This window comes from Punica granatum, chromosome 4 (assembly GCF_007655135.1).
Source record: "Punica granatum isolate Tunisia-2019 chromosome 4, ASM765513v2, whole genome shotgun sequence".
NCBI classification, from domain to species: domain Eukaryota; kingdom Viridiplantae; phylum Streptophyta; class Magnoliopsida; order Myrtales; family Lythraceae; genus Punica; species Punica granatum.
The window spans coordinates 39009229-39035416 of record NC_045130.1 but is presented as its reverse complement, the minus strand read 5'-3'; the positions used below and the strand labels follow the sequence as shown (position 1 = coordinate 39035416).

At 39.5% G+C, this 26188-nt stretch overlaps 4 protein-coding genes across 10 annotated transcripts; 2 read left to right on the top strand and 2 right to left on the bottom strand.

Moving 5' to 3' along the window:
* Window positions 1–4757: 4757 nt before the first annotated feature.
* On the top strand, window positions 4758–9709 carry LOC116206214 (myosin heavy chain, non-muscle). Its single transcript, XM_031539025.1, has 10 exons — window positions 4758–4845; window positions 5176–5335; window positions 5510–5710; window positions 5793–5915; window positions 6020–6054; window positions 6167–6272; window positions 6376–8493; window positions 8734–8877; window positions 9096–9142; window positions 9273–9709. Exons 2-10 carry the CDS (start codon window positions 5264–5266, stop codon window positions 9517–9519), a joined length of 3093 nt encoding a protein of 1030 aa, XP_031394885.1. The 5' UTR covers window positions 4758–4845; window positions 5176–5263; the 3' UTR covers window positions 9520–9709.
* A 4275-nt stretch (window positions 9710–13984) lies between these two features.
* LOC116204688 (low-temperature-induced 65 kDa protein-like) lies at window positions 13985–16700 on the top strand. 2 transcript variants are annotated; one of them, XM_031536891.1, is made up of 5 exons: window positions 13985–14158; window positions 14280–14495; window positions 14595–15002; window positions 15128–16303; window positions 16423–16700. In XM_031536891.1, the coding sequence occupies exons 1-5, from the start codon at window positions 14086–14088 to the stop codon at window positions 16482–16484; spliced, it is 1935 nt and encodes a 644-aa protein (XP_031392751.1). In that variant the 5' UTR covers window positions 13985–14085; the 3' UTR covers window positions 16485–16700. The 2 variants fall into 2 exon arrangements, with proteins under 2 accessions (XP_031392751.1, XP_031392750.1); XM_031536890.1 differs by having other exon boundaries at window positions 13986–14158; window positions 16402–16700.
* Window positions 16701–19120: 2420 nt separating this feature from the next.
* On the bottom strand, window positions 19121–20521 carry LOC116205946 (heavy metal-associated isoprenylated plant protein 39-like). Of its 4 annotated transcripts, none has more exons than XM_031538648.1 (4): window positions 20367–20507; window positions 20184–20265; window positions 19838–20114; window positions 19121–19570 (listed from the first exon to the last, which is right to left on the bottom strand). In XM_031538648.1, the coding sequence occupies exons 1-3, from the start codon at window positions 20484–20486 to the stop codon at window positions 19885–19887; spliced, it is 432 nt and encodes a 143-aa protein (XP_031394508.1). In that variant the 5' UTR covers window positions 20487–20507; the 3' UTR covers window positions 19121–19570; window positions 19838–19884. The 4 variants fall into 4 exon arrangements, with proteins under 4 accessions (XP_031394508.1, XP_031394509.1, XP_031394507.1 ...); XM_031538650.1 differs by having other exon boundaries at window positions 19145–19570; window positions 20184–20262; window positions 20367–20521; XM_031538649.1 differs by having other exon boundaries at window positions 19121–20114; window positions 20184–20262; window positions 20367–20521.
* Window positions 20522–23203: 2682 nt separating this feature from the next.
* Window positions 23204–25376, bottom strand: LOC116203165 (heavy metal-associated isoprenylated plant protein 31). 3 transcript variants are annotated; one of them, XM_031534829.1, is made up of 4 exons: window positions 25335–25376; window positions 24848–25045; window positions 24605–24686; window positions 23204–23675 (listed from the first exon to the last, which is right to left on the bottom strand). In XM_031534829.1, the coding sequence occupies exons 2-4, from the start codon at window positions 24851–24853 to the stop codon at window positions 23347–23349; spliced, it is 417 nt and encodes a 138-aa protein (XP_031390689.1). In that variant the 5' UTR covers window positions 24854–25045; window positions 25335–25376; the 3' UTR covers window positions 23204–23346. The 3 variants fall into 3 exon arrangements, with proteins under 3 accessions (XP_031390689.1, XP_031390690.1, XP_031390688.1); XM_031534830.1 differs by lacking the exon at window positions 25335–25376 and having other exon boundaries at window positions 24605–24735; window positions 24848–25260; XM_031534828.1 differs by lacking the exon at window positions 25335–25376 and having other exon boundaries at window positions 24848–25237.
* Between the last annotated feature and the right edge of the window lie 812 nt (window positions 25377–26188).

The window sequence follows — 26188 nt, the reverse complement described above, 5'->3', positions numbered from 1 at the left end:
TCTTCCTGCGCGTGACCTTTTCACGTGAAAAACAAAATGTTCAATAGACGATCCCGTCCTGAGATGAGACATATATGTATACGTTGTCCGTTGGTCGTGGTGTGTGACGATTTACTAGACCATATCGCCACCATATGTTGTGAAGCTCAACAGTTACTCTCTAGCTGACAACATCGATTCTCGACATGAAATCCATAGAATTCAACTGTCTCACGGTGTATCTATTACCTCTAGACAAGAAAAACAATGTCACGACATCAATTAATGTAAAAGGTTATCTCGTCTAGTCATGGACTCTACTCGATTAGTCCATCCTTGTCGTGTCTATTCATGCATAGCAGGTAATTAGTAGTTTGCTACGACTCTCTCTACCTACCATACATTAATGTAAAGGTTATCCATAAAGGTCCCAAGCAAGGCAATGTTTTCGTAACTGAAAAATATCGATGATATCATACAAACACTATCTGGATTGTAAGATTGTGGTCCTGGTAAAAGAAAAACATGATAATAATATCAGAATTAATAAAAAAAAACTGTCAGTATAAATAACAAGATTCAGATACATGAAGCGTATTACCTAGAGGCACGAGCAGATGGAATCGATTATGATTAAGCTTACCTCCTATGGAAATTTTACGTAAAATATAACATGACATGTGAAGTCTACATCAAATTTTAAGATATACATATTGATAGGAAATTTACACTGAGAAAATAAATAGTTACTCTCATAGAGTTTTGGACTGTGTCGTGTTGATTCCACGGGACGGGACACACGACACAGACTAGGACGGGATATCGTCGGGCCCCACGTTTCACTTCGACGTGGGCTGAGCGTAGCCAACAATAGCCATCTCTCTCAACTGAAGTCATCAGTGACATCACTCGATTGGGCCCCTTAAGTTTTAACCATATACAGAAAATGGGCCAGACCTGGGCCAATCTTTCTGTCTCGGAGCCCCATCAGTGAATTGGAGTCTTGGCCCTATGTACATATAATTTGCCCATCTGGTATATGTGTGTACTTATTTATATATATAGATACATATACAGATGCAAAGCAATGAAGAAATGGATTGAGAGAATTGGATCAGTCGTACTTAGGTTTGGATGAAAGTTACGACACTCGCATCTATCGAGGGTTCGTACTAGAATTTGGGCCGATTGAAATCCAGCTCTTTAAAATGATGCCGGATATGAATAGGGCTCCACCAGAGAAGCCAGTCCAATGTGAAAGTTCTACTATAAGACGCAAACTGGCCCAATTGACAGGCCCTTTTGTATAAATATAATATTAACGGGATAATCATAATGTATTTTCATTGTCAAGAATCGAATCTAAAACCTATTGATTCCCGTCACAGACGTGTAGTGTTCATACTATAGCTTCTTCCCTAGAAAAATAACCCTTTGCCTTCGTCTATTTTATATATTAATCTTTTTTATTCTCTGAATAAATCTTAAATTACTACATTTTTCCTTCTTCTATGTTTTTTTCCAATCGTAAAGGGCTAAGAATAAAAGTTCCTCCCAACCGATTAATTAATTAATGATGATTTAATTAAAAATATTAAATGGGAACACAAGACAGCGGAGCTGTGAAGCAGATCCAAGTCTAAAGGACGTTAAGGAGTTTGAATTTCACAATAAATAATAACAATAATAATGAATAATAAATAATCAAATGCGTATGCATTAATGAATTCACATGAAGCGAAACATTGATGTGTTATATAATAATAATTAAAGTCACGTGAAGACAAGTGTTGCCACTGCCAAAGATCAGATCAAACTACTCAATTATTCACCTCTAATTATTGCATTACATATATTATATCATATAATACTAATATTCTATCCCGTGCAACAGTTATTATTTTTATATGAATTATCCATTGCATTTTAATAATAACCTTTTTCTATTAATAAAAATATTTTATGCAAACCAAACTTGCTTTTTAACAAAAAAAAACACAAAATTTTAATATTTTAGCAATTTTAGCACAAACTTTTTTCCTTAACCTAAAAATGAACAAACTTTCGATTTGATAATAATTCTAGTACAGCGTCAAATTTCTGTTACTTTGGACGAAAATTGCTGACGTGTAGGTCGAGTGGAACCCACCATATATTTTTTAATAATAAAATTATTTCAAAAAAAAAAGAAATTTATAAAAAAAAGAAAGCAAAATCGGGGAGGAAGAGCAGTGGCTGACGGTGGGGGGCCGTCGCCATCCACCACATCTCGATTGGGGTCGTTGACGACCATAGAGGGCGATGGGGAACCCAATCGTTCCGGCCACCACCTCTTGGAATCGAGAGAACCTCCCCGATTTGGCTTTTTTCTTTTTAATTTCTTTTTTTATTTTCTGAAATGATTTTATTATTTAAAAAAATGGTGGATCCCACTCGACCTACACATCAACAATTTCCGTCTAAATTAACGGAAAATTTGACGTTGTACTATATTTGCTATCAAATCGAAAGTTTGTACATTTTTAGATTGAGGAAAAAAAGTTTGTGATAGAATTGTTAAAATGTAAAAAGTTTGTGCTTTTTTTTGTTATACCTTTTAATTAATGAATTATTATGTTGATAATTTGAACAATATTTATCTAAATTTGATATATTTATGAAATTATACATTGTCATTCTATAAAAATACTTTTAGCTAAATATATATATATATATATATATATATTAATCTACATATTAGATTGAATTTTATACATTAAACGATTTCTACGTTTATCAGTTCTTAATTATTAATTTTTAGATTATATTAGTTTGAAAATTTAAATTTGTCATATTTATAATACCATGCATTGTCATTTGTAATAAAAATATTAGATGAATTATATGGATATTAATATATGTATTGGATTGGATTTTATCTAGAAAGTAATTTTTGCATGTACTATCACTTCTTGATTAACAATTTTTTAGGTTGTATTCGTTTGCAGGAGCTTGCTCTTACATTATATAAACTCCTTTTTGTATTTTTTTTCAAATTTTAAAATAATATAAGAATTTTTTATAAAAATTATTAATAGATAAAGCAAATTGACAATTATAATCCATTAGTTATAACCCTATTAAATGTCGTGGGAGTAAATTTTACTTATATATATTTATAGATAGATAGATATGCATTCATTTTGTCGGAATTGGAAATAGGAGAGGTTCTTTAATTAGATAAATAATGCTTCCACCTTGTCGGATTACATTAAAGAATTTATTTATACTAGGATTTGATTTTGAGGTACTAATTAAGGTGATAATCTCTACTATTCGGCATATTGATTTCTCCTTTACAAAGTGAAAAAGCTCACCGCAGACATATAATCCGACGATCAAAAACAGATACAATCCTGTCTACATACGACATTAAACATTATCCCCATAAGTAAGTGAAGAATTAATCAAAGTACGTACGTATCTATCAGCCAAGAAATTAATGTAGTGGCCCCGGGGAATCCTCAATTGACTTCCAAGGCTCAAGTACCTACCTGCTGCATGTATCGTAGACTTATACGATACAATTATCTAATGCATGTTTTCAGTATGATTGGTTTACATAAATCAATTGCCAAGCACGAAACAGACTGTCTATACAAGTTAATTATTAAATCGACCTACCAACATATATATATATATATATGTATGTATATAAGGTGAAAGAGAGAGGGAACATGAAGCCATGTGCCCCACAGTAAAGAGCGAGCAATTTGAGCAGAATGGTGGGTTGACCTGAGCCCCAGTCAGTCCCTGCAAGCTGCATTCATTTACAAGGCAGAGGCAGCATTTCACCATTACTTATATATATATATATATATATGCATACTAAGTAGTGAATCTTTTTGTGTGCATTGCATTGCATTACTGGAATTTGCAAGCGAAGATCAGAATGAAGCAGTATATGGTGGGGATTCTGAGGCACCACCCCAACTGTTAAAGCTGAAATTTATAATGATGAATGAGATGAGAGTCCGTGGCCCCAGTTTTATCTCGCGCCACATGCACCATATACACCGTCATTGTTTCCCTCGGGGAGAAAGGAACACTGGGCATGAAAATGCCGCCCGGGATCGGGAGTTAGAAGAACGGTGAGTTATCGACAATACGCGAACAACTACTCTCGATCCATGCGAGTACTGCAGCTCATCGTTTTAAGCACTCTATGGTTTGAACTAGGAATGACAGAAACCAAAAGCCCTTTGCAATTTAATAATAGTACTGGTGGGACAATGTCGTTGGTGACACCAATAATCTAAATTTCCACACCACGCACTCGAGTCTCACCTAATAATAAACCCCAATTAAATGTGATATATCTACCCTCCCTCACATTTTTCTCTCCATGATTGATGACTGCAGTAATATTTCTCCTCCCATCAGTGGACCACAAACAGCATTCCAGCATCAAATCCGATAAGTCCCTTGCTAAGTAGGACTTCAACTCGATGCCTTAGAGACGCCCCAGTGTGCCTGACCCGATTACCAGATCTAACCTAGTTTTATGGGAGATAGGCATAAGGTTGAAAGGGAGTTATGTCATTGTCGGAGGACTATGACGGACAAATTCGCCCGACCACGCCCTTTCGCTCGACTTGAAAGGAGGAAAAGAAGGGTGTGGGAGACACGCCATAAAAGAGTAGGACCGGAATTGCAAGCCCAACGACAGCAAAACATGCCTGCTCAAAAGCAAAGAAACTTCCTACTCAGACAAATACTAAAGTACCTTTTCCCTCCCTCCATCCCTCCCTATACACAATTCTCACATCGAATCGTATAGATCTATTTATGACATTATTAAAGCTCCTTTATTCCAATGAACGGAAGGTATCTTCTTCCCTTCTTTTTTTTCTTTTTCTTTTTTTTCGGTTACAAAGGAGGCCCATGAGTCTAGTGCATTGAAATAGAAATCCTAAATATCTAATAAAGGGGCACGGTAATCTCACTGGATATCGAACCTGAGATCTCTTGGTCACCAGGCGAGAGGTATCTTGTTTTTTTCAATTAGCCTCTTAGCACCATAAACTAATTAACCGATAAGGAAAGAGCTGTGATTTGGTGATCTCATCCCTAAACTGAAGCCTCCATATCAATCACTCATTCATTTTTTACCAAAGTTTAACGTTCACCTTCAGCACACTCACCTCCCATTTGCAGAGATACCTGCACATAGTGGTACCTTGGATGAGAGAGGCTCTTTTCTTCTGAGCATCTGCAAGTGACTGCATTTTGTAGAGGGAGAAGAATGTTTAAGTCATGGAAAAGCGACAAGAGCAAGATCAAAGCTGTGTTCAGACTGCAGTTTCAGGCAACTCAGGTACTGTCTCTCGAACGAACAAGCACAAAACGCCATTGCGGAGAAAAGAAAGAACCCGAAATGGGTGTCTTGTTCCTAAGATCTGGAAAGTTTGGTGATGACAGTTTGATCCAGTAAATGGCAGAATATATATTCCAGGTGAATTCTTAGTTTGTCTTTTGGTTTCACGATCAGGTGCCCAAGTTGAAGAAGCCCACCTTAACAGTATCTCTGATGCCGGACAATGCGGGAAAGCCGACAGTGAAACTCGAGAAAGCCGTGGTTCAGGACGGGACTTGTGCCTGGGAGCATCCTGTTTATGAAACTGTGAAGCTCATTAGGGAGTCAAAGACGGGGAAAATCCATGAGAAGATTTACCACTTCATCGTGTCAGCAGTACGTAGTAGTCCACCAGCATCAGTCAAACTCAAATATCCAATTTAGATTTGCACTGATTGGATTTGATGCAATTCTTCAGGGGTCGTCGAAATCAGGATTTCTCGGGGAAGCCTCGATTGACTTTGCAGATTTTGCCGAGGAAACTAAACCTGTGACTCTCTCTCTGCCCCTGAAGTTTGCAAATTCTGGTGCAATTTTACATGTTAGCTAGCTCCGTCCTTCCTTCCCATCCTTGTTCTCTCCCTCCCTCCCATTCTCTCTTCTGCAAACCAGTAACACAAATGTCATTTGCTATTCCTAATGCAGGTCACAATTCAGAATATGCAGGGTGCTGATCAAAGGTAATTTTTTCAATATTGATGGTGAAAACCCATCCCTTTACAGTTGATAAGTCATATCTTCTCTTTTGCTTCCCACTGGAAATATGCATTCTGAGTTGAATTACAATTTCAGAGAACTGGAAGAATATGGAGATCCAATTTCCACCAATGACAAATCCCTGATGAATCAACTGAGCAATTGCAGCACAGATGATAATAGCCAGCATAACTATCTTGATGTAAGGTCCCTTGAATGTCAAATAAGAAATAAAAACGATGTTCCCTGATGTGTTCTCTTATAGGGCCTAATCGTTTCTTATTTATTATGTCACTCTTTTGCAGGATGAGCAGTTTGATGAGAGCTTTCAACAAGATTTGGAACGAAGCCTTGGACCATGGAATGGTCAAGGAGAAGTTGAAGCAGTTCCCAAGCAAAATTCAGGGCCTCCAAGGAGATCATTTGGCACAATGCTGACAAAGAACAACACGCATAGAAGATCACAGACCGAGTGGTCATTGGGTTCAGCTTCTGATGGGAGTTTTGGAGACTCAATGAACAATGGTGATGCACATGTCCCCAGAGAGAGGTTGCGGGAATCTCCAAATAATTATATCGAGAAACTGAAGAATGAAATAGATACTTTGACGAAGCAGTCGACGCTCTCCGAACTGGAACTTCAATCTCTCAGGAAACAGGTTGTCAAGGAGACCAAAAGGGGTCAGAGTTTATCAATGGAAGTCAATAGCCTTAAGGAGGAGAGAGATATGCTGAAGAAACAGTGCGAAGAACTTCAGTCTCCTACATTAGATTATGAAAAGGCAGAAAATTTGAGAGCACTACAGATTGAGAATGAGGAGACGAAGGCTCAACTAGATGAATTAAGATACGAATTCGATCATGAAAAAGAATTGAAGGCGAACCTCCGGTTACAGCTGCAGAAAACACAAGATTCAAACTCCGAGTTAATTCTAGAACTCGCAGATCTCGAGGAGGTGGTAAAGGAGAAAAATAGAGAGATATCAAGCCTTTCCCTCAAGATACAGAACTACAAGGATCTTGAGGAGATTGAGAAGAGAAAATCCAAGTACAACATGAATGCTGAAGGAAAAGCCCGCTTGCAGCAAGAACTATCTGAAGGGCATGATGGTGTTGAAGTCAGCAAGCTGAAGCAAAAGATAGTCGAACTGTCTGATGAGATTGAGGTCTGCAAGAAACAGAAGGCAGAGCTAGAGACGCACTTGGAACAACTTACCCTTGACTGGGAGATCTTAAAGCGAGAAAACGCTGATATCTCAACCAAACTGGAAGAAATGAATCTACAAGAAGATCTAAATGAGCAAATGGAATGCCCGAGATGCAGAGGCAGCATCAGAGAACGTGAGGCCCAAATAGAGAAGTTAGAGGAAGTAGTCAAGAAGCAGGAAGAAGAACTCTCTGAATCGTTGATTTCCATCAATGAACTGGAAATTCAGCTCAGGGGCCTCGAGAAAGAAATGGATCAGCAAGCTCGTGAATTTGAACAAGAGTTGGACGCCATGACTCGGGCCAAAATCGAACAGGAGCAGAGGGCGATAGGAGCAGAGGAGGCATTGAGGAAAACCAGATGGAAGAATGCTGTCGCAGCTGAGAGACTTCAGGAAGAGTTTAAAAGGCTCTCAGTAGAAATGACTTCCAAGTTCGATGAGAATGAAAAGATGGCAGCTAAAGCAGTAGCGGAATCTGACGAGCTCCGTCAACAGAAAAGAACTCTTGAAGAGATGCTTCAGAAAGCCAATGAAGAAGTAAGATTAGTTACAGATCAGAATGCGGTAAAACTGCGAGATCTTTACGATCAAATTGCTTCCAGAGCGATGCAAATAGAACAGATGTCGGCTCAGTTAGATAGCAAGGCCCAGCAACTTGAGCATTCACAACAAGAGAACGAACGGATAAGCAAGGCCTTCTCAATGGAAATACAGAAACTCAGCTCTGAAATAGAAAACCTGAGAACTGAGAACTGTGAGTTGAAAGAACAGTGCGAAGAGATGGCGAAGGTGAGAGAGGATACAGAACGAGCCGACAGGGAGATGCGCATACAGAGATGGAATGCTGAAAGAGATGACTTGCAGAGAAAATTTGCTTCAGTGAAGAAGGATGCTGAAGAAGCGGGGAAGGAACTGATTTCTATGAGGTCGCTGAAGGAAGAAAAGGAAAAGGTGCTCGAAAATCTGGAGTCAGAAGTTCAAAGTCTCCTGGCTCAGCAAAATGATCTGAAGCAGAACTTGTTGAAGGAAGAAGTGGAGAAAGAGAATTTGAGAAAGCAAATCCACAAATTACAGAGTGAGTTGAGGAGCAGAGAAGAGAAGAATACTATAACCGAGCGAAAATTGATGAACAACTGCAACCAAAAGCAATCAAATTCATCCCATTGCTATCAAAATGCTGTTGCTACTTTGAAGGGGAAAGTGGGTCTATTAAAGGTATTCATTTCACTTTAACAGTTGATTGTAGCATTTAATAGCAGCCTAGTTTAGTTCAAGGGGTCAAAAAAGAGGTAAGTTCATTAGTCTCCTATGATTTGTGTGTGCATGCATATCTGCATAGTCTTATAGGTTAGTTTCCTATTATGAGAATTATTGAGACTCTACAACGGGAAACTTCAAAAATGTTAATCCTAATTGCTCTGGATACTGGATTGAAAGGGTTACTTCATTTGACAGGAACAGATTGGACTAAACAGCAGCGCTGAAGCTTCAGCCTCGTCATCGGGAAATGAAGATGGCCTCAAAGACATCATTAAAGAACTAGAGAGGAGCATGGCACATCTCAGATTGTGTAACTTTTCAGCCGATAAATCTAAAAAGGTTTGTTACTCACGACAATCTCGTATTTGAATGCGTTCTTACTGGCTACATATTGACCCAGTAGCCACTTACACTCCCTAAAGTTCAGAAATATAAAAGCCATTTATCTAATCGAATAACCCTATAATCAGCTTAATTATCAAATTATTCCTCTCTTCTTTCCGTAATGTCCCCATTGGAAACAGACTGACACCATAAATCATGACACTCATATGCAGGGGGTCAAAAGTGCTGCCAGCGGAGATAGTGAAGCATCCCTCAAAAGGTATGTATTTACCTTTGTTGTTAGATTTAGTTTTTCTCCTTCTGGGGATAACCGAATATTTATGAAGCTTAAGTATATCATCCGGAATAGTCTATGCCTCTACGTTCAGCATTTTCCACTCTTTCTTCAGGCAAGAAGAAGCCTGCTCAGAAAAAGGAAGCCAACAATCCACTTCAAACACGAACGACAACTGCAACATTAACGAGCTGCTGGCTGCGCTGAAAGTGTTCAAAGAAAGGAACAAACTCATGGAGAAAGAGCTGAAAGACATGGAAGAGAGATACTCGGAGATTAGTCTCAGATTTGCCGAGGTAGAAGGTGAGAGGCAACAGCTTGTGATGACCGTGCGGAATCTCAAGAATAGCATGAAAAGCTGAGGAAAAGCACAAGGAAGCATTTTGATTACCCATGTGCCAGAATGAAGCATGTGAAGACAGATCGATTTCCAACGGAAAGGAAGCTGTCTGACAGTGAGCATATTTTGAAAATGTGGTATAAAAGCCATTTCTTGTATACCAAAATGATATTCTTTGGAATGGAAAAATTAATAATTATTCGTTCTTCTTCTATCAGAGCATTAGAGAAGTTCAGAAACTGGCGTTGCTTTTTAAAACAATCAACTCATATTAGCGAACAATTATGTGTTGGCGATGTGATAAAGCATCATGCGAATTGCTTTCCCCGTTTTGCATCTGAGTCGGGGTCTGCAGTTGGTATTACTTACAAAGCATTTTCTGGTAGGGTCAGCTGCATAGAATAAGTTCATACTATTAACTAAAACCGGTAAACAAATGTGCATATGCTATCCTCTCGGTATAGCCATATCGTATTCTAGCAAAACAAAAGCAGTAAAACACTGTTATGAAAAAGGCAAATCGAATCCACGACATCATCAGCAACAATTAACCAGGATAAAGACTGATTCTGCACACAATATTCTACTTGCAACAACCCAATCACCAAAGACAATCAATCAAGACCAGCTGATGAACTCCACCATCACCTCAGCAACTACCCAATTAACTTCAGTCAAATTTTTCAGCCCTACTTTTAGCAAACATTGCAACACAATCAATTAGAACATTAACCCTGCAAATCAATTACTCAAAACGGATCAGAGGAAGAGTGCCGATTACCTTTGTTAACTGTGGTCCTCTGATCTGAAGAAGCGGCGATGATGATTATCCGAGGGGGTCAAAACGGGAGAAGGAATTCGCTCATAGTGACGCATTTGAACTTGGCGCTATTTATTCTATGAGCGGAACGGAACGCGCCGCGCCAGAAATGGCGAAACGCTAGAGATATAGCACAAGAAACGTTTTTCCTTTTTTAATAACCCAAAAAAAAAAAAGGAACTGCTGATCCGGCCCTATATTAGGTCGGTCCAAAGATGGGCAGGGCCTGGCCCAATATCTGAATGAAGCCTAATTGGCCCATCTGAGTCGGAATGACTAACCTTGGGCCTAGGATGGGCCTTCTACTGTTCCCAGCATTCTCTTTTTAATGTTTTTTCGTATCAATATCTATATTTATATCTCAAATGGGAGGACGAAGAATGAGGTAACATTCCCTTCCACTTTGGTCCATAATAAAATTAATTAACAATCATCGAATTATGGAGAAGTTGAAGGCAAATCAGTAATTTAGATTTGTCTTTTAATCACCCTCCCACTTGCTATTCTTTCTCCCACTCTCCCTCTCTCTCATTCTCTAATTTTTCAACTAGTTTCACGAGATGAACGTCCTCGCTATACACGGGTTATATTTAATTTCGTTAATAAGGTTATCTTGGTCCTATATTTTATTTCTCTGCCTGTGACTAAATTTGCGCTACTTTCATTATAAAAGATTAATAGATATTATAATAAATTATGATACTATGACATTAAAATATCTTTTAGGGAAAAAATTGGTTATTGCAGCACGTGAGTTGGATTTGGAGGAGGGAGTGAGAGAAACGAGAGGGGGATAAAAAGAAGGGAAGAAGTGAGTAGTATTTTATTAAATTTACAATCATGCCTGTAATCCAATGACTCTTATAAATTGAAGTATAAGAAGTATGAGTATTTCGAAAAATTAAAAGTTATACCAAAAATATCCTTCTCCCATTAGGATAGTATTAATATATTAATCATTACAAATAACTCATACACATATCTAAAAATCTTTGAAAACTAATTATATTTTTAAAAAGTTTTACGCAAAAAATATGGCAAGCCATGCGTAAAACGGGCGCACATTTTGACATGTATTATAGGGGAGCACACAAGCCGAATGTATAAAGAATTGTTAAGTACTACTCTTTAAAGCGATGTGGTGGAGAGTATGGTGTACTCTCAATTAAGTAGAAAAAAGTATACAACTCATATGCATAAGACACAAAAGCATACAATGAATTGTAATAAGGTCTTGTTTGGTACGTTAGAATGAAATGAAATAAAAATGAATAAAATAGATTTTTGTATAGTGAATGTAATTATATTGAGAGAAAAATAATTATTTTTAGATTTAACTAGAGAATATGAATGATTAAATTTAATTAGATGGACTTATTTTTCATGATATCAGTTTATATATCATATATTTAAATATATAAAAATAAAAGATAATATATGATATATGTAAAATTTAGTAGAAATAATGAAATGAGCATTCATTCAATTTTTTGAAGGAATGAAAATTCCATATGTTGTAAAGAAATTTTTCTCCAAATGAAATGCTCTTTTTAATTCATATAAGTATCTCCATCTAAGAAAATGCAGTAGAATGATGGTTTTTAATTTCATTTTGGCGCGCGTAGCTAACAGGTCGTAAGTGTATCCGGATGGGCATTTTCCTTATTTACATTTTTGCCGTGGATATATAAATGATCCTCATTATTGTTCAAGGGAAAAGCAAAAAGAAAATTAACAGGTGACTTCCTACACTCTACGTGTATGACCCATGCCTTCTAACAAAGCACGACAAAGTAAGGACATATCGAACGAGCAAAGTTGCACTGAGCATTAAATTGTAAATGTACTCTACAAAGAGGGCAAATCCAAGAAGAGATAGAGCTATAAGATCGTGCTTATACAATCTTGAGTGGAAAGTTATATCATTTGGTTAGAAGATTTTTGGATTGACAGCAACTCCTTAATTTTCTCTTCTTCACTATAACATTATCACATTTTTCTCTGCCAAGCTTAATTTCCCTCAGCCGTCCACTTGATTCTAACCGCGAGATATTTTATGTGAGTTTGACCATTCACTATATTTAAAAGCCCCTCACATGTGCATTTTTTTTTTTCTAATTAGAACATAAGTGCAGTTTAACTGTGTCCCACTCGTGGTTTCTAACACTTATAAATTCTCTGATTTGGCAGTACGCGACGTGCATTAGGCACATCCATCCAAAAAGGGCAAAATTCCAAATTTCATTTTCATCATCAATAAATCAGGGAAAGGACGTGGTGCATAAACGGTGGACAATCTTACGGGTCTCATCAATGAAAATTGTCTTCAGATTAATGACCCAAAAAATTAATCCCTTTTAAATTTTGATACCAACTTTTTTTTTTTATAAAAAAGGCACAAATTTGATTTTCTTATCACGTTAGACATTTGTGCTATTTTCCATCCATTTTACTTATTTAACGGAAAACGATGTCTAATCAATAAATGGTGTTATGCCACTTCAGCAAAAATTTTAAAAAAAAATTAAAGGAAAAAAGTGAGAAAGGTATTGATCGGAGAAAGGGTGAGCCACCGCCCTTCGATTGGAGTCGCCGTGACCCTAGAAGGCATCGACAAACCTAATTAGGGGAATGGTGGATAGGCAGAACTGAGAATTCTCAAATTTGGAGTTTTCCCTATTTTGACAGGTGGAGCCTCGATCTCGGCCAACACTCTTAAGGATTCTCTCGATTTCAGTTGATAGGGCTTCGATCCCGGTCACTACCCCCTGATTGGGTTAGCAGACATCCTCCGAGGCCAACGTCGACACCAGTCCGGATTACGGTGGCTAGTCGGGGCCCCCAACCTTACTCCGATCAAAGCATTTCTCCTTTTTAAATTTTTTTTTTATTATTACTAACATGACGTGGTATTGTTTGTCATGTAATCACAATTTTTCGCCTTATTAGCAAAATTGATGGAAAATAATACAGATGTCTAACTTGATAAGAAAATCAAGTTTATGCTTTTTTTTTTTACTAAAAAATAAAGTTTATGTGAATTTTTTTAAAAAAAATCAAAATTTATGTTTCTTCGAACCATTAACCCTCCTAATTTTGTCAGGGGAGTCCTCTGCCGACAGAAACCAGCCGACGGATGCAACGCTGGGGAAGTCAACATCATGTATCATCTTCGCCGTTACCATATTGATAAAGCTCAATGAAAAAACTATTTTGTCAGGGGAGCCCTCTGCCGACAAAAACTAGCCGACGGATCCAACGCCGGGGAAGTCAACATCGATTAGCATCTTCGCCATTACCATATGAGTTAAGCTCAATGAAAAAATATTAGGTAGTAATATAACGAAATAGCTGCGTAAAACTCTATTTTCGAATAATTATATGTGTTCAGTAAAAAAGAGAAACAACTGTATAGTAAAATACTGGTCATTCGATGCGAAGCTTTATATAGCCATGTATTACTCAATTAATATTTTCTGGAAACTCTCCATATCTGTTCCACTGAGCTCCCTTACACGGGCCGCCCCGACCACGACTGCTCTGACACGCGTCTAATTGGGGGGACACGTGTCAGGCGCGGTCTTCTCTCCCTTCCCCAACTGCCACATTTCCATGCAAAGGTGGCACCAGTCAATGTCTATCCGATTCCCGTCTATAACTGATGAAGAGTTTCCATATCCTTCTCCTCGCTTCACTTGGCTGCCCCTGAACTCACCATTTCTGTTTTTCAACCACTCTATTATTGAGCTGTTGAACCAAAGCGTGAAGATGGAGTCCCAAGCCGTTCACTCGCATGGCCACGGGTACGAGCACGACCCGAACACGGGCGGGCTTCACTCCGGTGAGAACCTCCTTCGAGTGTTTGGCCCGAGACTTTTGGTTCGATAGATTCATGGAACTTCCTGATAGTAGAAACCTACACCGCAGACTTATTGTTAATCTTGAAATGTATTTTGTTGCAGTTGTGGAGGGTGAGGACCACCATGAGAAGAAGTCGGTGCTGAAGAAGGTGAAGGCAAAGGCGAAGAAGCTGAAGGACACGATCACTAAGCACGGCCACAACCACGACCACGACCGTCATGAAGGCCACATCCCGGACGATCACGATCTCGATGAGGAAGACGAAGAGGCTGAGGATGAGGAGGTGGTCGAGGACCCGGATATTCACGGTGCACCGAGTAATAAGCTGTTGTTTGTGACCGTAAGTTATGCTCAAGCTATGAATATTTGTATTGTCCTGATTCTGACTTCATATATTTGTCTTGTGGAAACCTAAGTGTACGAGTCTGCTGCCATGAGGAGTGCTGTCCCTGGTCTCGGCTTGGAAAGGCCGACGGGAACAGAGGAGGCCCAGAACCTGGCATTCCACACAAGCCAGGAACATGCTGCCGGAGTAATCAAGGCAGGTCATGACCGTCCGAGGGCCGAGTATGGAGGGACAATGCCCATTGACGAAGGTCTTAGGACGCCAGCAAATACACCTCAATCTCCTGTTCCTACTCACGGGACGGCTACCCGCGCAGCAGACCCGGCTAGGACTTTTCTCCATGAGACGGCCGACCAATCCAAGGTTAATTTGACGAGGCCGGGAAGGCTGGAGGAGGACCCTGATGCACCCAAGGACAGGGAGGAACTTTATAAGCCTTCAAATTATCAGACCAAAGTCACGGATCCGACTGGCTCGGGTAATGTTTAACTTCCAGTTTCCTAAATCATATAGTTTGGTGAAATAATGAGAGATTTTAATATTTAGTGTTTATATTTAGCTTGGAAGATCTTATATTTGTTCTGTAATGGCGTGGATTAATAGGTGGTGATGAAGTGAAAATTGCTCCAGTTGATCAGGCCTTCGGGGCTATGCACATTAGGGACGAGACCGAAACCAAACCAAACCAAATTCCCACCACATTGATGGGAAGCCACGACCAGTTCTCCCCTGAATCAATCACCAAAGAGACTGAGAAGTTATCGGCATCCCGAGAGCCAGTCTGTGAGAGCCATAGTGCTGCCGGAATATATGAGGGCCCTCTGAAGGATGAGAAACCGGTCCAAATTCCCAGCGCATCGACGGGAAGCCATGACCAATTCTCTCCTGGACCAATCACCAAAGACACTGAGAAGTTATCAGCATCGCAAGAGCCGGTCCATGAGAGCCATAGTGCGGCCGGAACTGAGGGCACTCAGAAGGATGAGAAACCATCGAGCCCGAGCAGCTACACGGAGAAGATATCCTCTGCCACAGCAGCAGTTGCCGATAAGGCCATTGCAGCAAAGAATATCTTGACCTCAAAGCTCGGATATGGCACCAGTCCTGAAGGAGATGTGAAGGAGGATAAGTCGCCCGGCAAATCACCGAGGCAAGGTGGTTATGCTGAGAAGATCACTTCCGCGACTCATGTAATTGCTGACAAAGCAGTCTCAGCGAAGAATCTCGTGACCTCAAAGATCGGCTATGGCCAGAAAGAAGATCAGGCCGCCCATGAGAGCTCGGGCGTGACTGAGCACCCAGCTGATAAGACATCAGAACAGAGCAGTTACACTGGGAAGATAGCTGCTGTTGGTGTGACAGCCAGAGATGTTGTGGCATCGAAGCTCGGCTATGGGAAGAAGGACGATGCGGCATCTCACGAGAAGACAGAGCAGATGATTGGAGAAGGGTATGCAGGGGGGACAACATCTGCGACGGAGCATAGGAAGAAAGGCTCGGTGCAGGACAAGGGAGTGTCGGTGAAGGATTACTTGGCGGAGAAGTTGAAGCCCGGAGAGGAGGACAAGGCACTGTCAGAGGTGATCTCGAGCGCCTTGGACAAGCGAAAGAAGACGGCGGACAAGCCCGCTGTAGTGACGGAATCGGATGAAGTGAGGAGACATTTGGGAGAAGGCCAGCTCAGCAGCCCGGGGAAGGGCGTGGTCGATAAGCTCAAAGGCGCTGTGGGATCTTGGCTTGGGAAGAGTGGGGACCCTAATGCTCCTCAGCAGTCTCATGGTATTCCCTGCGGTGCAGTCTAATTCTATGAAGTCACTTAACGATATCGAAAACGTGATTCAGTTGTAACTTATTGGTGTGTCTCCTCTGTTTCTCAGGCAGTGAATCCGTTGCCACAGGTACAGATGCTGCACGGGAGGAGCAAGGCGATGAGCGGAGGCTTCAGGAGTCAATGGGCTGATCACCAGAGAGGTGAAACGTGCGAGCTTTTCAATGGAAAAGAGCAAGTACTTTATATATGTTTTATTGGTGTGAGCGTGACCGTGTTGATTAAGAGTTTCTGTGTTGCGTGATGTCTTGAACTGTTTGTGATCGGACGCATAAGTTTGTTTATACAAGGTTGATGATGTGAATAAATTCTTTTCGGATCCTTGTGTCATACAAGTCGAAAATGTCGTCTGGACGAACAAAAGCAGAAGAAATGGTTTTCGATGAGCTTATAGATGGTTTTCGGTGAGCTTATATAGATCCTGAAAGAAATTAATATATGATGAACTGAACAACAGTAGCTCGTGGATGCTAAAGATTCCGTCAACCCTTGCCTGATAAAGCTTATAGAGCACCACGACCAGCCGGAGTTGTCTGATACCTGATAAGTAGCAGCACGTCTAGCCCTGTGAATCCGAACGAGGGTACTTGATCCTCGGAGAGAATGTCAGTTAGCAGGTATTAAGTTTAGTTGACGTCGGTGTTGAGTGGCTCTTTTGGGTTTTATCTCCCGAGTTTATATAGATAAATTGTTAATGGATTTAATTTTCGAGCATTCTGATATCTGAAAGTTTAATAAATTCTGACTAATTCAGTCCAATTGGATCGATTCACTAAGCGATAATGTTCTCATTGTTTAAGGGAACAAGCTTCGAATCATTTAAATCCATCTACATTAGTTAATTTTCGGGTATTCGGTCGAGCACATCCGTGTAAATTGGGTTCTGGCATGAGCTTGCGAATGATGTGATCTTCTGCCTATAACTGATTATCAAATCCAAGGCCCCTACATCCCATAGATTATTCTATGACATAGTCCAGGAAGTGAAATGCGGGTTCAAGGCTTTGAAATTAATTCAACAAAGAGTTAGGTAATACATGAGGTATGGTGATTCCGACTGACATGATCAAACAATGGACTCATTTTTTTGGTAGGGAATTTACGGAGTCTTTTGATTCTGTTTTTTTGAATTTAATTTTAAGTGTTGAAAATTTAATATTTAAATAAAATAAGTGTAAAAATGATTAAGTGAAAACTGTTTGGAGTATGGCTGAAACTATATTTATATAAGTGCCCAATACTTTTAACTCTCTTCACTTTTGCACTCATTTTACTTTAATCTTTTAAAATTCAGAAAATGAAAAAAAAAAAATCAAGGGTTTCGATCGGAGAGGGAGGGGGCGGTGGTGGCCCCCGATTCCGGCCACCACAGCCACAATCGAAGTCGCCGGCGACGTCAGGGGTAGCTGGCGACCTCGCATGAGCGGTGGTGGTCGGGATTGGGGCCACCACAGCTCGGGAATCGGGGTTCGACCCCCCCCCCCCCCCTCTCTCTCTCTTCGATTTTAAGGACGTCAGCGAAAATGGGGTCGCTGCGGGAGAAGTTGTTGTCCATGAGAGGCGCCTGGGAGCTGGATTTGAGCGACATCGAGACCCCCAGAGGATCAGACCGCCTTCCGCTGCTCCTATCGCTGCTTCTGCGACACAAACGTGAGCTGGTGGCAGGAATTGCAGGATGTGGCCTCCAAGGCCGAAGAGATGGGGAGGTCCGACCCGAGGAAGATCGTCTTCTCCGTGAAGATGGGGCTCGCGTTGATGCTCATCTCGCTGCTTATCTACTTGAAGGAGCTGCTCAAGGGGCTGAGCCGGTACTCCGTCTGGGCCATCCTCACTGTCGTCGTCGTGTTCGAGGATCGAGAATTGCCCTTCCCCCGTCCCTCCTGCCTCTCTCTCTCTAACGTTTGGACGAAAATTAAAATGGACCAAATTGCAATTATGGAAACGTTTAGGGGTGTCGCTGAAAATATGAAAAAATAATCCCTAGCTCAGCGTATAAGTGAAAAGGTGCTGAATCATTAAGTAGATTCCCAATTGCTTAATTGCTTTCTTTACTTAAGTCTATTAAGTCAAGTAAATTTTTTTGTTTTTTATCAAACATGCTTAAGCGGTAAAAAATTTAATTTCAGCACTTAATTTATGTTATCAACCACACCCTTAGTCTAGGACAGTCTATGGACTCTTGAGGCAGGCCGGCGGAAATTATGGATCGAAAGTGACGCCCTCTTAGTAGTTCAAGCTTTAACTAATCTCCAGAATGTCCCGTGGGAGATTATAAAATATTGTAGCAGACTATGTATTTGTTTTGCTCTCTCTTTAATCGGAATGGCACTGTACTTGGTTCTCTCGACTTTCTAACCCTCATTCCGATTACCTTAGGCAAGCTTTCGGTCAAATTTTGCTTCTTTGTGTGTGTTTTGAGGGCTCCCCACCGTAACAATGCCAGTTATTAATAAATTGATCTTATTCATTAAAAAATATATAGAAAGGTCTACGGACTCTTTAAGATAAGAAAGTCTTTCTCTTGTCAAACCTATCGCATTCTCTATCCATTAAAAAAAAAAAAAAAAAAAGGACTGCATATTGCCTTTTCATTCGCAATTTGCATTTTCGGTGGGTCACGACGAGGCTCCCTGTCCCTCTTCGCGACGTAGCTCCATCCCCGACCCAGCCTGATGCGAACAATGTATAATAATAATAATTATTATTATTATTGTTATTTTTTAGTAGATTTACCGTCGTAAGTAAATAATTGGAAGTTGCGGCTCTCCTAAACACGAACTTGATTGATTTAATTGGTCGAAAAGGACAAGAGCTTCACTCTCTAATTTTGACAATAGAATGCTTTCCCCAATCCAATTGCCGGCAACTCCGTGCTCTTCTCAAATTACCCTCGACAATGACAACTACAAGCAATACAATGTACGTAACCGACAAAGAAAATACGTGTCCAGAATAGTAAAATGAAGCTTCTAGGGCACCCTTACGTGTGCATTACATCATATCTATAAGATTTAATCAACCCTTTCGAGTTACACCGACGAGTAGATCCCGTTCCCATGATTTACAATACATAGGACACTGGCCATATCTACAAGGTCGAACATAAGATGCAGGGTTCGTCGTACTTCCCATGTAAGCTGCCCGTAATTCGATCTTAACCTTCTATCTTCTTGGATGCTCGCTATGATCTGCTCCCACTTGCCATTGCAGGTCCATACCTGATATCCATGGGCGAGTCATAATTACCCTGAGAATCGCCTTTACAGATCCAGAAGACGAAATCAATCGCATCGAGAAATTAATTACGATTTCCAAATCTCTCGGCTCCGTCATACATGATGGTGCTTTTCACGCGCACAGGTCACCTTAACCAAGCAAAAACATCACTCTTCTCTCTGTTTTTTTTTTTTTTTGGTCGAAGAACATCACTCTTCTTATTAGCAAAGGGGAAGAAATAATTAAACGGCCGGGGCCGAGAGTAGAACCTGGCGAAGAATATTCAATTAATTAACGGGTAATTTGGCATAGATGATCATTTCTTGTCGGACTTCTTGTCGGCGTCCTTCTTGTTGGCGTCCTTCTTGTCGGCGTCTTTCTTGTCGGAGTCCTTCTTCTCTTCCTTCTTCTCCTCCTTGGCCGGACCGACCGATATTATGTCCACCTTGCCGACCTTCTTCAGCTTCTTCACCACCGCCACCGTGTCCATCTGCCCGATCACCGTCAGCTTCTGCTCCTTCATGTCCGCTGCTATCGAGGTCACACCTGCACCCAACAACATATATAAGTTGATCTCATCCTGATCTTACTGTAAGAGGTTCTGGAAAAACGTACCGTAGATATCGGCGGCGGCTTCGATGGCCTTCTGCTTTGTTTTGTCATCGGTCATCGTCAAGACCTTCAACACCACCTTCTGCTATACGAAGGCAGTACATCACTAATATGTAATAATATCAGATGATTCAAAGAAAGATCTCGATGGATGTCGGAAGTGTGTGTATAATAAGAGCATAGTACCTGATCCATGGATTGATGGACGGACAGAGGAAGAAGAAGGAAAGGGTTTGTGCGATCTGATGATGTGAACGTAGAGAAAGACAACGGGACAACAAGACACGGTCGATCTTGCATGCACATATATAGCCCAACTTTTTTGACGAATATATATGCCAAATTAATTTATACAATTGTTAATTTAATCTCATTGGTAACCGTACATACGCACAATCACAACATATTCTTCTTCACTAATGTACAAATGGTAAAATTAAATCAAGAGGTAATTCTTATAGTGCTGCTGTAACTAGATATTTGTTGACAGTTTTAAATCCCGCAAGAGCACATGCCGTGCAAGTAATAGAGTGATGTCTAGAGATCGTTCTCACAGAGACCCGTACTAAAAATTTCACTAACGTTCAATGAGAGCAACCTAACTCAAGTCAAGTCGATTAAAAATTGAATTTTCATAACAAAAACTTTGAAAGCAAAGAAAGTTAATTCACTTTCAATCAATTCAATGGAGAGGGAGTAGGCTAATGATTTCCCCTAGCATTTCATTAATTCAATTAATTCTCCCTCTCACTAGTAAGATTCGATTCATTACCTAGAGTTCTAAATTATTCTTAAGCTCCTCCTGAATCTCTTAAGAAATACGTACACTCACCGATTCTCTATATTCTTATGGTTACCGTACTATCGTAAATTCATTAAGATCAAACTCTATTTTGGTTACCTAGAGTGAATAGGTATATTCCTATCCTATCCACAAATTAACTGTAGACCTGAATCTACCATCGAAACGATCTATTACGTCAATCTTAGGCTATCCTTATCTTGATCTAAACCTAGAATTTCCCTCCCGAGTTCGACTAGGTTATTCAATCAAGCCAACTAGTGGCCAGTTAGTTGAAAGCATTAAGCACGGATAAAGATATATGAATTGAAATCCAAGAATAGGTAGGTCAACAGAGAACAGTGAATTAACTAAGTGCTAGGTCCCATCACAACCTTAGAATAAAGAAATTAGTGCATAAAGACAACAGAAAACATAATGGGATTCATCATATTCATTAAGATCGAAAAGAATTCACAAGGATTCAAGAGAAAAGTCGACAGAATTGCCGTCCAAACCCAAGAATCCAATTTGCTCCTCTTTGTCTTCTCCTGTAACCTATCTGCCGTCTCTCCCTTTAGTCGTTCCTCCCATTCTCCTTTTACTTTTCTAGCCTAAATAAGTTTCCTTCTTTTTCTCACCAAGGAAATTTCTTTTAATATCTACCAAATCCCCAATAGGTGTCTTCCAAAATAAACTCAAAGATTCTCTTACCGAAAAGTCAGACAAGACCTCAAGCTAAGCTTAGAAATTTCCCCCCTCCAAATGTTACAATGCGTTAAGTTTTAGAGTTAAGTAGAGTTGAGTTTTGATTTTAATTGAGTTATAATGATTGTGTTGCTGAATTATGAGAAAAAAAGTGTAAAAAAATAATAAATAGTTGAGAGAATTTAATATAAATTAAATTGAATGATTAAAAAAATTGAAGAAAAAAATACTTATTTTGTTAATTTTTATTATGTAGTGAGTAGAGTTAAAATTAGAATTAAAATTTTAAAAATTGATCCAAAAATCAAAAGGGTCATAAAATTTTTACTCGTGAATGCTCTTCTCTGTCCATGCTGCGGGATTCATTCCAGTGCTGCGACTCTGCCTGAATCATAGAAAGCCTCTTCGTTGTCCATGCCACAGCTTCCTCTCCGCTGCTGCAACTTCATCTGAAACCACTCCGAGCCTTGGACTGCATCGCCTAACTTCCTAAGAAAATTAAACAAATAAGTACCCAAATCTACTAAAACTAAATAAAAACCTAAATTAAATACAAAACTTATCAAAAGATATAAACCAACCTAAAGACAGCTAAAAGTACAAATAAACTCGACAACTAAACATCATTTAAGGCTAAAAGACAAGCTAAATAACTCTATATTCTAGAGTCATCAATATACCTGATCTCTACTATATTGTTTAATGTACTCTATAGTATAGTCTGCACCAAAGTTAAAGTGACGCATAACCGAGAAGTTAAAAGCCTTGATATGTGATACTAGTCCTGTAACATGCACGTATCGTACTTGATCGGGATGATGTATATTCATATAATAGCCAAAAAAAAAAACCAGATTGATGACACTACTAAGCAAGTATAGTTGACCCTTTTTGGTGCAAGATGTTAGTCGTATTTGTGAATGTATACGATTGAGGCTTCTGCCTCTGAATTAATGGTACGATCGATCGGTCGACGCGTCCATCCAATTGTTTGAGTTCTGAATTTTCAATGTTCGAATGATTCCATCCAATGTTCTTGTCAGATTTATTTCTTTCTTAATGTTTGATGTCTGAGTTGCAGTCAAATTGCTTTCATTGGAAAGGTGGCTTTTTCAGACCAAGGTTCTTATTTTTAAAGTTTCAAGAAGCTCTTTATCCAAAAGGGCCCACTTTTCTTGCTTCTAAACGAAGTTGAGAGGTAATTAAAGCCAAGATATGGAATTTTCTACCATCACCATGTTCCTCTTAGTGGTGAAAATGATTATTGATAATAATTATTAACATTACCTGTATAATTAATGGAACAAAATCTAGTGGCACACGCCATCGTATATTTAAGATTCAATCGATAAGATCAATGGACGCATACTTATTGAGTGACATGGATTTCTCATGGCAAAAGAAAAATCAATAGATATGAGACAAAAGGGTGTCTGATTTGCTGATAACAATTAGAAGAATAGCCATTTATATTTTTTTAAAAAAAAATCGAACGATCAGTGCAATCTACCGAATATTAGTGCAATTATAAATAGAGCAAGTGAAACCGGTATTGAGTCTATTCACTAATTGGAGTTCTCATATCTTCAATTAATTTCCACAAACATGAGTCCATGACCATAAGTAATCTCAATTCTAACAATAGGAGGGATGCCCTCCCGGCTCAACAGTTTTAAATTACATAATCGAGCAAGCATGTGGATTGTCGTCGCTGAAGAGCGAAGCAAATGCCTCATCCGAAGCAACTGCGACCGAGTAAACAGAAGGCGTCTGGAAGAAAGTGTGTACTCCGGTTCCGGTCTTGTGTGTGTCATAGTAATAATGGTTCACAATGTGGGAAGGGTACTGGTAGAACGAGGCAAAGTACTGGGAGTGGCCCGGGAACGGCCAGGGCTCAGCGGCTTTCCCGGCCCTCTTGATGGCCTTGAGCACCTTCTTCTCCTCCAAGCAGTAGCCCCTCACCGTCACCTTCTGAATCTCCATGTCTATTTCCACCTCCTCTACTCCTGCAAGTATCATCCAATAAATAATTATTGAGATATATAGTTTGATCTTGTGAAAACCTGTCTTATATATCTGTTTCGAAAAAATAGTCGAGCAAACTCAATCACGAATGTACAGTTTTGTTGAAGAAAGCAATACAACATTGGAATAGAGCATGACACGACAACATATGAATAGCCAGTAGGTAGCTATATCAATGTGATTGGATGGTTCAAAGGTCGTCATTCGATCGATTGTTTACGGTGAGTCTAAATTTCTACCATTCTCCACCAGATGGCATAAAGACTCCTCTTTCGGGAGATCTCATTGGGGCTGCTTTGCCCCGTCTATGTAATGCAGCAAGTGTTTAGCTTGTTTTTCTTACTTTTTGTATTTTCCCTTGGTCTTCGACCCCGTAAATTCACCGAATAATATGAGTACGTATGAATATATTGAATCAGTACTATCTATCTAAAGGGGCCTTTGGAGGCTAGGCCCAGATAGCTGATAGGTCTCACATAGGTCCATCAATCCTAGACAGGCCCATAGGCTTAAACACATGAATTATTTTTTTTCAAGTGAGTAAAAGGATCGTCCCTTTTCCAGATTCCGGTGTTTTCCAAAACGTTCATTTCCAAGAAAACAAATTTCTGTGAGGAAAGGACTCCTCATAGATTGGCATTTTCTTGTTCTCCCTTCATTTGTCGTGAAACTATAAAAAGGGTAAAAACTTGTCACCTTAAAAAATAAAAAATAAAGTAACAAAAAAAGGAACTGTAGAAATGACCATGAGAACAGAGAGGAAGACAAGACGCTGCGAAACCTTCTTTGATGAGTATGACACTGCGAAACTTGAGCACATTACTTGAAAGCACGTAATGTAACTCCATTATTGGGAAAATGCCATAAAACGAGAGAGAGAGAGAGAGAGAGAGGGTAGAAAAGTACGAACCTTTGAGCTTGAAGAGAGCTTTCTTGAGCTTGGCAGCGCAGCCCTCGCAGTCCAAGTTTGGAACTCTCACCTCCACCATCATCTGCCCAAAGCCATTCACACACAGAAACGAAGCTTATATATTCACCTTCCTGTTTGTACAAATACATTCTGTAAAAATATGGTTTTTTTCTTGTTCTTTTTCTGAGATGGGGAGAGAGAGAGAGAGAGAGAGAGAGAGAGAGAGAGAGAGAGAGTACTCACGGACATGGCTTCTTGACTTCTTGTTCTTGGGACGAGGAAGAGAGAGAGAGAGAGAGAGAGAGATGGGATGAGAAGGTGGTGAGAGGAGCAATTAAGGAAGAGAGTTGCAGCTGCTCTGCTTGAACTGCTTCAGCTCTCTCTCTCTCTCTCTCTCTGGGTCGTCTGGGGACTCCGATGATCTCTGCTCTGCTCAGCTTGCTGCAAATACTAATAAATGGTCTTTTCTTTTTCTAATTCCCTTTCTGTTTTATTTCAGAGATAGAAATAAATTCCGATATATATCTGTGTTGTTCTTTGAATAGCTTATTAGTCAGGAGGGAAACGGAAGCCTTATAAATATTATATATATATATATATATATATGCAACTTATAAATAAAAATGTATATATATATATATATGCAAATAATATATAATGATAGATATATAATCATAGTGATCATATATGTCAAAGCATCGGGTTCTGAAGATATGTTCGAGAGTCGTACCACGCGTGGGAAGGAACTGGGAAAGCGTGATCCAATCCTTCCTTCTTCTGTCTCCCCTCCCTCAAACCACACCCCCCAACACCACCCCACCCCATAGCAAATATAAGACACACATTGTGAAGAGTAATCATCATCATATGTAAATCTTCAACCCAAAATATATATATATATATATACATATATATCATATGTAAATACACGGATATATAGTTTTCAATCTGATAGTGTGTCACTATCGAAATGTTGAAGGTTATAACTTTTTGAGTTTTGTAGAGCATGTAAGAGAAGATAAGATATAAGATATCCGATAGGCTAGAAATATGCAAAGGTTGTCCCGTAATTGTGTCATGCATGTATTCATGCATTTATAAGTAAAGGATCGATATATATATCTCACTAGACATTACAATCATCCTCCTCTCTCCCGCATGCTTTTATTGAGTTGACCTGATTATAATAATAAATAACAATGTTCTTAATTAATATATTTCGTGTATGTGCGCGATACCGTAACTTTTACGATTAATATATAGGCGGGATTAAGAAGTTGTAATCCACCTTATATCCTCGATAAACCGTAATATTATGTACATATACACGTATCGTGATAATCTTTTAGAAGTTCATATATATATATATATATATATATATATATCATATACATCAAAAATGCTAACTCAGCTTTTTGCAGGAGAAAAGGGGAGAAGAAAAGAGAGAAGTAGCTGATGATTTTGGTTTGCTTATTCAGCTTTTTCGCCCATTTCATAGTGTGGTGTGGTGACAGAAGCAGAAGTAGAAACAGAAGCAAGCAGCTGACATATACATATACTCTATATATATATATTGGCTACTGA